The 14,372-nt window shown below is 59.1% G+C and overlaps 4 protein-coding genes across 4 annotated transcripts; 2 read left to right on the forward strand and 2 right to left on the reverse strand.

Moving 5' to 3' along the window:
• Positions 1–67: 67 nt before the first annotated feature.
• IUM83_03025 (family trna rrna methyltransferase-like) lies at positions 68–651 on the reverse strand (the record flags this gene model as incomplete). The annotated part of the gene is made up of 2 exons (XM_067926994.1): positions 68–250; positions 325–651. 2 exons carry the CDS (start codon positions 649–651, stop codon positions 68–70), a joined length of 510 nt encoding a protein of 169 aa, XP_067784243.1.
• Positions 652–911: 260 nt separating this feature from the next.
• Positions 912–3,191, forward strand: IUM83_03026 (alcohol dehydrogenase; the record flags this gene model as incomplete). Its single annotated transcript, XM_067926995.1, has 1 exon — positions 912–3,191. One exon carries the CDS (start codon positions 912–914, stop codon positions 3,189–3,191), a length of 2,280 nt encoding a protein of 759 aa, XP_067784003.1.
• Positions 3,192–3,636: 445 nt separating this feature from the next.
• IUM83_03027 (uncharacterized protein) lies at positions 3,637–10,171 on the reverse strand (the record flags this gene model as incomplete). Its single annotated transcript, XM_067926996.1, has 6 exons — positions 3,637–3,641; positions 3,834–3,866; positions 3,947–3,991; positions 4,081–4,248; positions 9,904–9,918; positions 9,991–10,171. 6 exons carry the CDS (start codon positions 10,169–10,171, stop codon positions 3,637–3,639), a joined length of 447 nt encoding a protein of 148 aa, XP_067784249.1.
• Positions 10,172–12,478: 2,307 nt separating this feature from the next.
• IUM83_03028 (uncharacterized protein) lies at positions 12,479–13,177 on the forward strand (the record flags this gene model as incomplete). The annotated part of the gene is made up of 1 exon (XM_067926997.1): positions 12,479–13,177. The coding sequence occupies one exon, from the start codon at positions 12,479–12,481 to the stop codon at positions 13,175–13,177; it is 699 nt and encodes a 232-aa protein (XP_067784210.1).
• Positions 13,178–14,372: the final 1,195 nt, after the last annotated feature.

Consider the following 14,372-nt stretch of genomic DNA (forward strand, 5'->3'; position numbering starts at 1 on the left):
TAAGCCCCAACACCAGTAATGAATGTGATCGTGCGCATCTCGTCAACCATAGTTAAGTTGTATAACTTCACTCCGTAGCTGCACTTTGCACTTGGCCCTCTGCAACCGGTAACTTCGCCCACAGCGCGAAACTCTGCAAAATGATGGAGGCCGCAACCGTCACGTTGAGCGAGGCGGTACCGCCGCCGTACTGCGGGATGTACACAAAGTCGTCGCAGATCGCCACCTGCGCCGAGTTCATGCCGCTGCCCTGCACCACTCAACACTCCATCAGTTAATCAGTAGGACCTCTCTTTCCTGCCAGTCAATAAATAGTCTACCCACCTCGTTGCCCATAATGAAGGCCGTGTCGCCCGTGAACGGCTGATCGGCGATGCTCTTGGCGTCGTGCATGATCTCCACGCCCACGACGCGGATGCCGCGCTCCACGCAGTGCGCGCGGCAGTCCTTGAGCGTGGCCAGGCGCGTGACCCGGCAGCGCAGCGAGCGCAGGAACGGTTCCTGCTCCTGCAGGTCGAACTTCTTCTGCCCCACCACGAACACCTCCTGCACGCCGAAGGCCGAGGCGCTCACCAGCATGTTCTTGATGTTCTTGTTCTTCTGCACATTGTTCAGGATCAGGAAGTGGCGCGGCGGCGCTCGGTCGGCCATGCTAACTAACGTCCCCGGTACGCTGTACAGTGTACACTGCTGGTCGTGCTCGGAAGTCGAAATTCGAGTATTCCTTCTCGTAGTATCCCAAATTAATATTCTATATTGCAGGTAGTTTGAAATGTACCGTGGCTTTGGTACATGTACACTGAGACGACCTGAGTGTAGCCATATCAGGGAGTTGCCTTTTTTGCAGTCAACAGCTCCTGAAGCAGAGTGCAAGATCCCCAAGAGGACGCGCAGCCACTTGCCTGCCCACAATGGCGATGGCTTCGCCCTTGGGCAGCGGCAGCTCCGGCAGCAGGCGCAGCTCGAGCGACAGCAGCGTCGCGTCGCCCCCGGGCGGCTCGCTGCGCTTGGCGCTGGACAAGAAGCGCAAGCTGGCGACGGTTGGGGTGGCGCACGGCCACGAGCACGAGCTGCAGCTGCAGCTGCAGCGCAAGCGGCGCAGCATCCTCAACGAGGACGTGGAGGGCGACAGCAGCGGCGTGGAGGACGCGGCCTGGGCCGTGCGCGCGCCCAGCAAGCAGATGAGCATCGCCAACCTCATCAGCTCGCCGCCCACGCCCACGGCCAGCGACGACAGCTTCTGGGCCGCCACCTCGGCGATGGCCGACGTGACCATAAAACCGGAGAAGATCGAGGTCGACGTGGAGATGCAGGAGCCGCCAAAGGTTGTCGCGCCGCCGTCGTCCTCGAACATTCCGGCAGCGTTCCTGGCCACGCAGGCTTTCGCCAGCCCGCGGGACTTTTTTGTGGCGCCGCTGGTGGCGGCGTCGAGCCCTGGAGCGGCAACAGGGACTACAAATGCAGGTGCTGGTGCTGGTGCTACGACGGAGAAGGCGCACGTGGTGTGCACGCTGTGCCAGGTGACCATGGGCAACAGGGTGTATAGTCTCAAGAGGCACCTGTTCCGCCACCACCCGCAGGTCTTCCGCGTGGACAGCCCCGTCATGGGCAACAGGAAGTCGGAGTCCCCACCGGCGATGAAGAGCCAAGCCATGAAGAACGACCCGGAGATCGCGAGCTGGACGACGACGACCAGCGACCAGCCCGTGGTACGGCTCAAGGAAACGTATGTCCCTCATGGACCGTCTGGCGGGGCCATGAAGCGTTGCAAGATGTCGTCGGAAGGTGTGGACAATGGCAGCAGCAATGCGGCGGCGTCCTCGCTGCCGGCCGAGTCGAGGCACAATGACGCCTTCGTGGGCTGGCTTCGCTCCGATGTGATCCCGATGAAGGCACTGCAGAGCCAACTCTTTCTCGAGTTCTTGGCGCTCGTGAACCCCAAGTTCAAAATGCCCCAAGTGACTGTACAGCCGCAGCAGCTCCACAAGCTCAGTATGTTGGGGTCAAATCTTGGGAAAGCAGATAACTCGACAACCAGTCGTTCCATTGATTTGGGTGCCGGTGGGTCTGGTGCTGCCGAGCCGCGCTTTATGAAGGGTCTGTGTCTGCAAGGCAACGGCCTCGCTCCGCAGCTGATGAACGATCTCGCGGTGCCGACGCCAGCACCAGATGAGGCCCTGATTGAGGTGCTACGAGCAGGTATTTGCGGGACGGACCTCCAGATGATCGACAATTACAAGCCGGGTTTCAAGGGTGCGCTCGGGCACGAGTTCGTGGGCATTGTTCGAAAGCTCGGAGCGCAGTACGCAAACGATGAGCAGACACAGCGGATATGGATTGGCAAGCGCGTCGTGGGCGAGATTAACATTCCTTGTGATGCATCAAATTGTGCTACCTGCGCGCGCTGCAGCCTAAAGCGCAATCACAGCGGCGACTCATTGACTCGAGAGGAGGTCATGCGTCGCAATCACTGTCCGAACCGGTCTTGCCTCGGCATCGTGCGGAAAGATGGGGCCTTTGCGGAGTTCATTACGCTGCCACTGGCGAATCTCTACGAGGTCCCTGACGGAGTTGTGGATTCGCACGCCGTCTTTGCTGAGCCACTGGCTGCCGCGTGCCGCATTCTCGAACAGCAGGTCATTGAGCCGTCGGATCACGTCGTCGTGCTCGGAGATGGCAAGCTCGGTCTCATGGTAGCCGAGGTGCTGCATGCCACTGGCGCTGCCAAGTCCGTCACTCTCGTGGGAAAGCACCGCGAGAAGTTGGCGCTGGCCAAACACTTTGTGAACACCGTCTACACGCTCGACAGTGGAGAGGACGCCGAGATGGCAGCGCTCGCGGACCGGATCGTGAGTGAGACAGCACCGTTCGACGTGTGCGTCGAGAGCACAGGAACTCCCGGCGGCATTGCGTTGGCACTCAAACTGGTGCGCGAGAGAGGCACCGTGGTTATGAAGTCGACGTGCTCGGCGAAGAGGTCGTCAGTGGACATTCAAGCGGTGCAGAGCAAGCGACTACGAGTGGTTGGCTCCCGGTGCGGGCCTATACCATGGGCACTGCGATTGCTACGCGACCGCAAGATCGACGTGCAGAAGTATATTCATGGCGTGTACCCGCTGGAGCGAGCCGAGGCAGCATTGGCTCATGCAGCACAGCGCGGGACACTCAAAATCCAGCTCGTCATTAGGTGACGTATTATTCCACTGCGAGCTGGTGTTGCAGCGCAGACGAACGGAAGCAGCGCGCGACGACGACAGCAATCGGCCACAAGAAGTACAGCGCGCACGGTTGAAGTGCGGCACCGTGGTGGCCAGAATACATTTGTGAATTTGTGTCATCTCTAGCCTGGTCGGTCGGAATCGCTTCAACGCACGTCTGCCGCGCAAGTCGAGCCTTGCACGGCTGATGGTGAGACGCGAGGACGAGATGGATACAAGGCTGACCAAGAAGTTTCCCCAAGAAGTGTCGGAAAGTTCCCACAGAGATGGCAAGGATCCAAGGTACACAAGTGTCCTCCAAAAGGTGCGGTTGAGCTCGACTCGAGCGGGATGGCAATGGTCCGGCCACCCACGAACAATATCCTGAGCCAAGATGATAAACGCGCCATGTGACTGCTGACAAGATACAGGAAGGTCCTCAGTCTGCGCCACACAAGGTTGGTTTCCGCGGGAACATTGCCGAACTGCTCCATGGTTGGCGACGAATCAGTGTGAAGTTCAGTCTCACACGCCGAAGCTCTTGCAACATTGCCGGGATAATTCGCCCCAGAATTAGTTGTGTGCTGGTGGTGTGATGACGGCTCGATGGTTTGATAGAGCTTTGAGTCGAGGCACGCGAACAAGCGCTACTGGACGTCGAGGACCGAGCTCCACCGTCGAGAGCAAACGGTTATTAACTAAGCGCTGTCATCGATAGGTAGGTGGCCGAACACGTAAGGTAGACGTACTTGCATTATGCATGCAACAGTTCAGATTGTCCGAAACACGGCCTGCTACTTTTCGTCAAGAGGAAAATATGGGGCCATTAGTCATTTGAGTCCCAACGCGGAGGCATCTTATTCCGGTAATAATGCAAACAAACCGAGCGAGCGCCCGCGAGCTATGATCTGCGGCTGCACGCCTCCTGCTACTACATGTACGTCCTTGCCGACCGACGCTGGTCTTTCGGAACCGCTGGCGCGAGAGCTTTGCTGGCTGCAGCTGTCGATGGCGTGCTGGCTGAGGCTTGCCTGGCGCGAGCCTTCCTCGCCTAAGTATACAGCACCGCCGCGGTGCAGCGGAGACTGTCTCCGAGACACGCCGTGGCTCCGGCGCCCCGTCTGTGGTCGCCGGCTCTATGCTCGAAAGGGAACCTTGAAGCGTGGGATGCGCTGGAGGCGCCAAAACTGGGCCAGAGGACACAATCTTGTTGCCCAAATTCGCGGGCGAAGGAGTGCTGGAAGGATGCAATGAGCTTGTTGGAAGCGCCAGCCATCGGAGCCTTTGCCGGCCGCCTCGACGGCGTGCTCGACGCAATCTTCGTTGTGGCACCAAAGCGTTTCACCAAGTGGCGTACTTTGGGTGGCTTCAACAAACTTCCGGTGTTTACCAACTTGGAGCAAGTGGCCGACTGCTGGCGTGCTTACTGGTTGTGGGCGGATGCTGACCCTTGTTTGAGGCCAATGGTGCTTTTGATGCAGGTCTGCGAAGTGAGATTGGCCGATTTGAGGCGAGATCTTGCTGGCAGTACACACACTGATGCTATGGATGCAGTAGTGACGACGACAGCGGCGGCGGCGACGTCGGCGCCGGTTGTGTTTGGTGCTTTGCAATGTGCAGGAGCTCTGCGCCGTCACCAACGTGCCCAATTCGCGCGTTTGGGTGTCTCGGAAATAGTAATCTGCGCGCGCGCGGATTGGCCGAGAAGACTACCATCCTGTGCTCGCTCCCGCACTGCTGCTGAAACGGCGATCGTCTAGCGGGCTTACTGCTCGGGTCCGTTGCTGCTGCTGCATACTACTACTGCTGTTGCTGGCGCTACGAGCTCCACGAACGCCGACACCGGCCACGCTGGCCAGCCTTCGGTGTGGTCAGCCGACTGTCCCATGAGGATGCGGCGCTGACAGCATCCAAAGTGTCGATATCACCTGCCGCGTTAATCCAACCGAAAACAGCTGGCCCTCGAAACCGAGCGCCGCGCGTTCTCACGGAGACGGGCGCGGCGAGCTTATTCCTGGCGCGGCCGCCGCGTGGCGAACGTGTGTCGAGGCTCGGCGCCGCCGCTGTGCTCCGGGTGCGAGCGAGCGCGGCCCAGTCAAGGTTGCTGGCAGCAGACCTCCTGGCCGCCATGACCCTGCATTGCTGACTCCGCGCTGCGCGGAGAGCGCGGGCACTGCGCGACGAACGTGCAGAGGTCCGAGGAAAAAGTATGACCGAGGCGGGACGAATCGGAAAGATACGCGATCTTGGACGGTACCTACTCTACACTCGCCGCTTGTATGGCGGTCGTTACATAGCCGCCGAAACCGCCAGCCGGGAGCCACAGGCGTGCGCGCGGAGCCGGGCCACATGGGTTAGCTCTCGCAATTTTTGCAGCGCCGTCGGCAAATCGCCGCTCCGCTCCGAAGAGAGACCAAGCGCGGCTCCGGCGCCCGGCCTCTGCCGCGCGCAGTGTCTGCCTGCCCGGGGGTTTCGTCCCCCCTCGCGGCTGCGCGCGCTTCCTCAAGACCTCCAGACCTCAAGAGTCTTGAGTCAAGACAGGACCCCCCCCCTCTCCTCCGGTTAGCACGCGGCGCCGCGCGCTCGCCGTGTCTAGGCCGTGCGGCCCGCCCGCAACTGATCCCCGCGCAACGATTTGCCACCACCGCCGCAGGCAGCACGAGGCTCGAGGCTCGCGAAGCGTCCGTGCGCGCGTCCAGTGTGAGAGAGCTGGTGTCAGTTATGGCGGCCCTGGCCTGCACCGGGCTCGAAATTCGGTCCGTGCTGCTGTGCCACGCCGCACTCGGAGTCGGCGTCCGTGAGTACATGTACGTTGGTAAGTAGCGCCTCCTCGCTGACACGCGCGTGTCAACATGTTCCATCGATTCAGAAACTTCTGCCGAAGGTTAGCCGTGTCTGTCGAAATGTCTCGACGATCCAACAGCAGCAGCCACGCCCGATGGAAATCGAGCGCTCGACACGCGGCAACACGAGCGCTCCCGGTCCGGGGCGCTACGCCCGTTGCGATGCACGCGCTGCAGTGTACGTGTGCATGTACTGCCCGCGTGGCGGACGGTCCTTGACGCGCTGGCTGCAATGGCGGCGTCTGTGACCCCCCCCCCCCTCCCAAGTTGAAGTGCTTGTGCAAATCGACCGGCAAGCATGACATGACACGAGTCTGCCCACTGCTCACTCCCCCGCGCCCTCGCTTTACTGTACTTCGGTCGAGCGCTGCACCGCCATGGCTGTGGACCGTCCGTGCCAGTGCTGCTGTCTGCTACTTGCTGCTGCTGCTGCTGGACAGGAAAGCCCCCCTTCGCCTAGAAGTCGTCAAGCAGATCCTGCCGTTCGTCACGCTACGACCGTAGACAAATCAACACCCACAGAGTGCTTGGGTCGCGTCCAGTGCTCTCAGCCATCGCGGCAGGCTTGTCCGCTGATGCGCTGGGCCTCGTTCTGACGAGGGTTGTGAGTACTTCCTCAGCCTAAGCAGGTTCGTTGCGGTGGGCCGACTCGGGGAACAACTCGGGTTTCACTGGCGAGTGGCTCGAATTTCGTTTGGTTCGGATTGGTTTGTTTACAGCAATCTTCGTCTCTGTGCAAAGTGACCCGGACCGATAGAACCACGCTGCTGTTGGTCAAATTTATTGTTTTGAAAGCGAGCACATGCACCTTTACTCGTTGTGGATCATTCTACCTCAAACTAGTTTTTATATTGTTATAAGTGGCGAATACTTCCACCCAGTAGATCCAATTTGGGCGAAGCGATTAGGCATAGCTCCACACTTCTGAACTAACACATCGGATGCGAAATTATTCTGCAGGATAACGCTCATATTTGTATTAATAAGTGTTCGGCACGGAGTTAAAGTGGAATAACGAAATGCTGCAATATCAAGTTTGCAAAACAATGCTGCACGACAGCTTACATATATGGGAGAACACACAGGTATGAAGACTTTGCACCCCACTTGTACCGCTGCAAGTTACTCGAGGCCACGAAAGGAAAATAGGATTGCGGTAACTAAAATTGTCTCTTCCGCAACCAAACAAAGGCGCAGCCGCAGCCATCCAACCTCATCATACTTAATAACGCAAAAAACGCCCCCTGCTCTCTTTCTACTATATCGTTGATGCCATGTCGTTGGCCACTATAAAAACCGTAGCTGGATCCTGTACAAAAGTTGCATGATTCCTCAAGTTCAGAATGAAAAAATGGTTTTTTACCAACTGCTACGCCGTGGGATAACTTGTCGACTTGCTGTTGCAGTGCAAAAAGCATGACTCGACCCTGGTGTTCCTAGAGTCGTGGCGCATGGTCGAATTAACTCATCTACCCGAGAACAAGGCAACAAGCGCTACCGAACGATGCAGCATCAAGCATCAGTCGAGAGGCGTTGATAAATGCCTCGATAAATTTCAATCTCCACGACTGCTAACGCGATTGTAGCGACACACATCGTGTCACAACACTCCATCGTACTTAGAAGCTAGTATAGATGCTACGGTATTTAAGGACAATCACAGTAAGTTGAGCTCATGATCAGCATCTTCGACATTTTGGACATTGCGCTTAATGCTACTGTACGAGAGCGTGCACCACTGTCAAGTGTGGTTTTAGAACGACGAACAACTAAGGGAGGAACAATTTAGTTTTTGCGAAGAGCAACTAAAGTTATATACCTTATAACAGCGGTGCCTGATTGTGGTGCTGTCCTTGGAGATGAACACAGGATGAAGGGTTCTGGTGAATACAGCTCTATTATACTTACATGCAATACACACATATTTGCTTCCTTTATCCCACGAAGTGCACTTTACGTGCTCCCGAGAGGACCAAGCGCATTCAGTTGCCAGCTCCAATTCAAACCATTGTCAATAGTAGCCATGCGCGACTGGGTCGAGGACGAGAAATTGAGGGCACATGTCCAGCACCGTGGTCCAGACTGACTGCGGGTCTCCAGGAGCGTGAGTGTCCATGGGCACTGAGTACGCATGATCAAGCTCTGACATCTTCATCCGCAAACTAGGCTCAAAATTCTTGCTGAGGTCGATAGTGCCCTCAATGTTGTTCTCTTGATGCTTCACTTGGGCGTTACCGTACCGGTGGCCATATTCTGCAGCACTTTCGCTTCCGCCACCGAGGCTGCTGCCTTGGTCGACGGGTAGCCCAACTTCCGGCGACATTGTGCGTACTACTACAGGTGGGAGTGGAAGCTGAGGTTGAAACCGAGGCTGCGCTTCAGTATGCGTTGGCACGCGGTTCCAGCATTCTTGAGGGTGCTTGAGCAACGTGCGTTGTCCTGCTTTGAGACGGTGATACGGTTTAAGTTGCTGCCGTTGCTTCTTGATCCGGGACGAAGGCGGGCGAGGTAGAGCCGGAGGAAGCGATGGTGCTGGCGGTGTCGGAGCAAGCATAGACAGCGGCAGGAGAGGAATCGAAGTCAGGGGCACCGGTGGCGGGCCTCGGGTCATGGGTGGGCCGACGAAGAGGTACAAGTTGTTGAAGTCCATTGTCTTGAACGAGGTAAATGCTGTAATGACGGACAAGTCCTGACGGTCTGCGGCTCGAATGCTGCACAATATTTTTTCCTGGTAACCACTTCAACTCTGCACGACCTCCCCAGCGTAAATCAAGCAGCATGGATCACCTGAGCAGGCCCCGCCGCGATTCGAGTCTCGCATACACCGAGACAGATCCAATTTTTGTCTTGAATATTTTTGGCAGACGAGGCGAACCTAATCGGATCTAGGCCTCGGATGATCCACGATTCTTGAGCCAAGACTTGACTTACCCTACCAAAGTTGGGATCGAGTGCTGCCGTGCACATCGGCCTATCCGCTAACAAACTTTGCGCTGCGATGGGGACAACGCCGTTGTATATGCCAGCCGAGTGGCGCGAGAACATTACTTTGGAGGCTTGAACATTTTAATGTAGTGACCCAACCTGGAGCCCTTAATGTTGAAGTGAGCTGCTAGCACATTGCTGTACTTGTCGCATTCAGCCACTACATAATGCACATCCGTCCAGACTACAAAACTCTTCGCAGTCCGTTGGGACACTCGCCAGTGAAACCCGAGTTGTTCCCCGAGTCGGCCCACCGCAACGAACCTGCTTAGGCTGAGGAAGTACTCACAACCCTCGTCAGAACGAGGCCCAGCGCATCAGCGGACAAGCCTGCCGCGATGGCTGAGAGCACTGGACGCGACCCAAGCACTCTGTGGGTGTTGATTTGTCTACGGCGTGACGAACGACAGGATCTGCTTGACGACTTCTAGGCGAAGGGGGGGCTTCCCTGTCCAGCAGCAGCAGCAGCAGCAGCAGCAGCAGCAGCAGCAGCAGCAGCAGCACTGGCACGGACGGTCCACAGCCATGGCGGTGCAGCGCTCGACCGAAGTACAGTAAAGCGAGGGCGCGGGGGAGTGAGCAGTGGGCAGACTGGTGCGTCCAGACTCGTGTCATGTCATGCTTGCCGGTCGATTTGCACAAGCACTTCAACTTGGGGGGGGGAGGGGGGGTCACAGACGCCGCCATTGCAGCCAGCGCGTCAAGGACCGTCCGCCACGCGGGCAGTACATGCACACGTACACTGCAGCGCGTGCATCGCAACGGGCGTAGCGCCCCGGACCGGGAGCGCTCGTGTTGCCGCGTGTCGAGCACTCGATTTCCATCGGGCTTGGCTGCTGCTGTTGGATCGTCGAGACATTTCGACAGACACGGCCAACCTTCGGCAGAAGTTTCTGAATCGATGGAACATGTTGACACGCGCGTGTCAGCGAGGAGGCGCTACTTACCAACGTACATGTACTCACGGACGCCGACTCCGAGTGCGGCGTGGCACAGCAGCACGGACCGAATTTCGAGCCCGGTGCAGGCCAGGGCCGCCATAACTGACACCAGCTCTCTCACACTGGACGCGCGCACGGACGCTTCGCGAGCCTCGAGCCTCGTGCTGCCTGCGGCGGTGGTGGCAAATCGTTGCGCGGGGATCAGTTGCGGGCGGGCCGCACGGCCTAGACACGGCGAGCGCGCGGCGCCGCGTGCTAACCGGAGGAGAGGGGGGGTCCTGTCTTGACTCAAGACTCTTGAGGTCTGGAGGTCTTGAGGAAGCGCGCGCAGCCGCGAGGGGGGACGAAACCCCCGGGCAGGCAGACACTGCGCGCGGCAGAGGCCGGGCGCCGGAGCCGCGCTTGGTCTCTCTTCGGAGCGGAGCGGCGATTTGCCGACGGCGCTGCAAAAATTGCGAGAGCTAACCCATGTGGCCCGGCTCCGCGCGCACGCCTGTGGCTCCCGGCTGGCGGTTTCGGCGGCTATGTAACGACCGCCATACAAGCGGCGAGTGTAGAGTAGGTACCGTCCAAGATCGCGTATCTTTCCGATTCGTCCCGCCTCGGTCATACTTTTTCCTCGGACCTCTGCACGTTCGTCGCGCAGTGCCCGCGCTCTCCGCGCAGCGCGGAGTCAGCAATGCAGGGTCATGGCGGCCAGGAGGTCTGCTGCCAGCAACCTTGACTGGGCCGCGCTCGCTCGCACCCGGAGCACAGCGGCGGCGCCGAGCCTCGACACACGTTCGCCACGCGGCGGCCGCGCCAGGAATAAGCTCGCCGCGCCCGTCTCCGTGAGAACGCGCGGCGCTCGGTTTCGAGGGCCAGCTGTTTTCGGTTGGATTAACGCGGCAGGTGATATCGACACTTTGGATGCTGTCAGCGCCGCATCCTCATGGGACAGTCGGCTGACCACACCGAAGGCTGGCCAGCGTGGCCGGTGTCGGCGTTCGTGGAGCTCGTAGCGCCAGCAACAGCAGTAGTAGTATGCAGCAGCAGCAACGGACCCGAGCAGTAAGCCCGCTAGACGATCGCCGTTTCAGCAGCAGTGCGGGAGCGAGCACAGGATGGTAGTCTTCTCGGCCAATCCGCGCGCGCGCAGATTACTATTTCCGAGACACCCAAACGCGCGAATTGGGCACGTTGGTGACGGCGCAGAGCTCCTGCACATTGCAAAGCACCAAACACAACCGGCGCCGACGTCGCCGCCGCCGCTGTCGTCGTCACTACTGCATCCATAGCATCAGTGTGTGTACTGCCAGCAAGATCTCGCCTCAAATCGGCCAATCTCACTTCGCAGACCTGCATCAAAAGCACCATTGGCCTCAAACAAGGGTCAGCATCCGCCCACAACCAGTAAGCACGCCAGCAGTCGGCCACTTGCTCCAAGTTGGTAAACACCGGAAGTTTGTTGAAGCCACCCAAAGTACGCCACTTGGTGAAACGCTTTGGTGCCACAACGAAGATTGCGTCGAGCACGCCGTCGAGGCGGCCGGCAAAGGCTCCGATGGCTGGCGCTTCCAACAAGCTCATTGCATCCTTCCAGCACTCCTTCGCCCGCGAATTTGGGCAACAAGATTGTGTCCTCTGGCCCAGTTTTGGCGCCTCCAGCGCATCCCACGCTTCAAGGTTCCCTTTCGAGCATAGAGCCGGCGACCACAGACGGGGCGCCGGAGCCTCGGCGTGTCTCGGAGACAGTCTCCGCTGCACCGCGGCGGTGCTGTATACTTAGGCGAGGAAGGCTCGCGCCAGGCAAGCCTCAGCCAGCACGCCATCGACAGCTGCAGCCAGCAAAGCTCTCGCGCCAGCGGTTCCGAAAGACCAGCGTCGGTCGGCAAGGACGTACATGTAGTAGCAGGAGGCGTGCAGCCGCAGATCATAGCTCGCGGGCGCTCGCTCGGTTTGTTTGCATTATTACCGGAATAAGATGCCTCCGCGTTGGGACTCAAATGACTCATGGCCCCACATTTTCCTCTTGACGAAAAACAGCAACGCCGAATCCGTGTTTCGGACAATTTGAACTGTGTTGTAAAAGCGAGTGTAACATGAAGAGTGTGCTTAGAGCACAAGCCTTCGTGTTCGTGAAGTACACGCAGCTAGCAAAGCACACGCTCAAAGGGCCAAGTGGTCGATCATACCTGACAGGCATACACGCCGTGCTTCCTGAAAGACGAGTCCGATACTGCCCTGTGTGGTGGTCTGCTTGGGGGCTACTTAATCGGTGACGATCTGCGTACTTAGCCGCCCATCTCTGGGCACGGCGGTGATGATACGGGAACCTTCGCGGCTTGCACCGGTGCGCGAACGCGCGGCTCCGGCACCAAACGCGGCAGCTGCGTCAAAATTCGCCGGCATCACTTCTCCCGCCTATGGCAGTCCACTGGCCTCGGGCGCCTGTTACTGTGTGCCAAGTTGTCGCTCCTGGCACTGGAGCCATTTGTGATTTTGCGGCCGAGCCGAAACCCCAGCCAGCGCCATGGTCTCCACGACGACGTACTCGAGCGGCGAGCTGCTGTCCTCGTTCGCGCGGCACGCGCCCCCCGCGGGCATGCTGCAGCCGCTGCCGCCGCACGTGTCGCACCTGGCCATGCAGCCGCCGGCGCTGCTGGACCCGCAGCAGAAGCGCTCGCCGCTGCTGTGCGGTTACCCGAGCAAGAAGTGCTGGAGCTGGCGCGTGGAGAAGCGCAACGGCGAGCTGCACAAGTTCTGCGAGTACCACCGCCAGAAGGCCAACACGAACCAGCGCCGCATGGAGCAGCGCCGCAAGCAGGGCCGCTCGGCCTCGCCGCGCGCCAAGAGCAGCGGCGGCGCGCGCCGCTCGCACAAGGTGGCGGCCGACGCCAAACGCGACGTGGTGGTCAAGCTCGAGCGCCCCGCCCCCGTGCCCAAGGCAATCTCGCACCCCAAGGCCGCGGTCGTGCCCGCGCCCAACGCCGGCAGCCCGCGCGGCATCGACTGCTTCGGCAGCGCCGCCGTCATGGACGACGCCGCGATGTTCTCGTGGATGGACGCCGAGCTGGACATCGGCATCGGCATGGACGCCGCCGTGGACTACATGATGGTGGACACGCCCGTGATCGACATGGAGCCGTCCGACACGCCCGTGGACCTGTTCGAGGAGGACCTCTTCTTCCTCGAGCACTTCATCGACGAGATCTCGCACAGCGCCGTGTGAGTGTTGCGCGCGTGTCACGCCACCCACCAACTAAGTTAATGAGCGCCGACCGAGAGAGAGAGAGAGAGAGACAATTCCCCCCCCCCACCATTCCGGCCGCACGCGTCGCCCTACTCCACGCGCGGTCTGCACACCAAGTTCGTATTTTGAAACAAGTAGTAGAAGTAGAATTGAAAAAAGTAACGTAGACGCTGTAGCAAATTGAAATGCATCGAGTACTGTGCATTCGACTCCCGAGTGCCCGAGCACGCAGCACACCAGCAGCAGTAGTATTTATTTAGGACGACAGAGCGAATAGACTGAGCGTTGGGTATGGATGTCAGTCGCTGAGGTTCCTTGTGTTCGCGTGCGACTCAACGTTTGACGGCATCGACGCTGGTGACATTCGGTCCAGCACTGGAGCTAGTCACGGACGACTTGGCCGTTGGGGAGCGTTACGATACCCTCAGCAGAAGCGGTGACGGCGAGATTGTCGGGGAAGCTTGCCATCGCCATCGGATGAAATGGCCAGAACTGACTGCGTCGGTGGTCGGCTATGGCAGGGCATTTTGCCAGGCGAGGAGGAAGCTTCAGCTTTCCGCGCGGTAATGGGCGCGTTATGAGACAGCGTGCGCTGCCCCATCGATTGCACACGGTGTGCGATCGCGGTTGAGTTATCTGATCGTTTTCGCCGGCTGTGGATGGCCACGCACTCCTCGACGCACACAGCGTCGAGGTCGGTAGCGGTGGCTTCATTACCCCGCGGCGGCGGAAGGCAAGGTATCCGGGATAGGCTCACAGACTGCATCCATGCACAGGGCAACGGACGACACACGGCATAATGGGCTCGCGATGGACGATCAGGTTCAGCCGTTTACACGAGGGGGAGGGTTTGACAAGGTCATCCACTTCAACTTGGACCATACAATTCCCAAGACAAACTGGAGAAGGTCACCAGGCACAAGCGATAGTGTTGGCCACTATCATGGATACTCTCGTCGCCCTCCTCGGTGTCGCAATGTTCTGCACGGCCAACATGCGCTCTCAGTCATCACGCAGATACCTTGCTCGCCAAAGGCAGCGCGGCATTCTACCAGCCTCCGTTTAACCACCCGCCCCAGCCCGCCTCAGCGAACACGCCGAGCTGCCCCCATCTCGGGCTTGTGTAGGGAGGAACTGCTACAAAGCCTGCTGCTCACCGACACAGCAAGCACTG

This window comes from Phytophthora cinnamomi (genome assembly GCF_018691715.1).
Source record: "Phytophthora cinnamomi strain GKB4 chromosome Unknown Contig92, whole genome shotgun sequence".
Lineage (NCBI taxonomy): Eukaryota > Oomycota > Peronosporomycetes > Peronosporales > Peronosporaceae > Phytophthora > Phytophthora cinnamomi.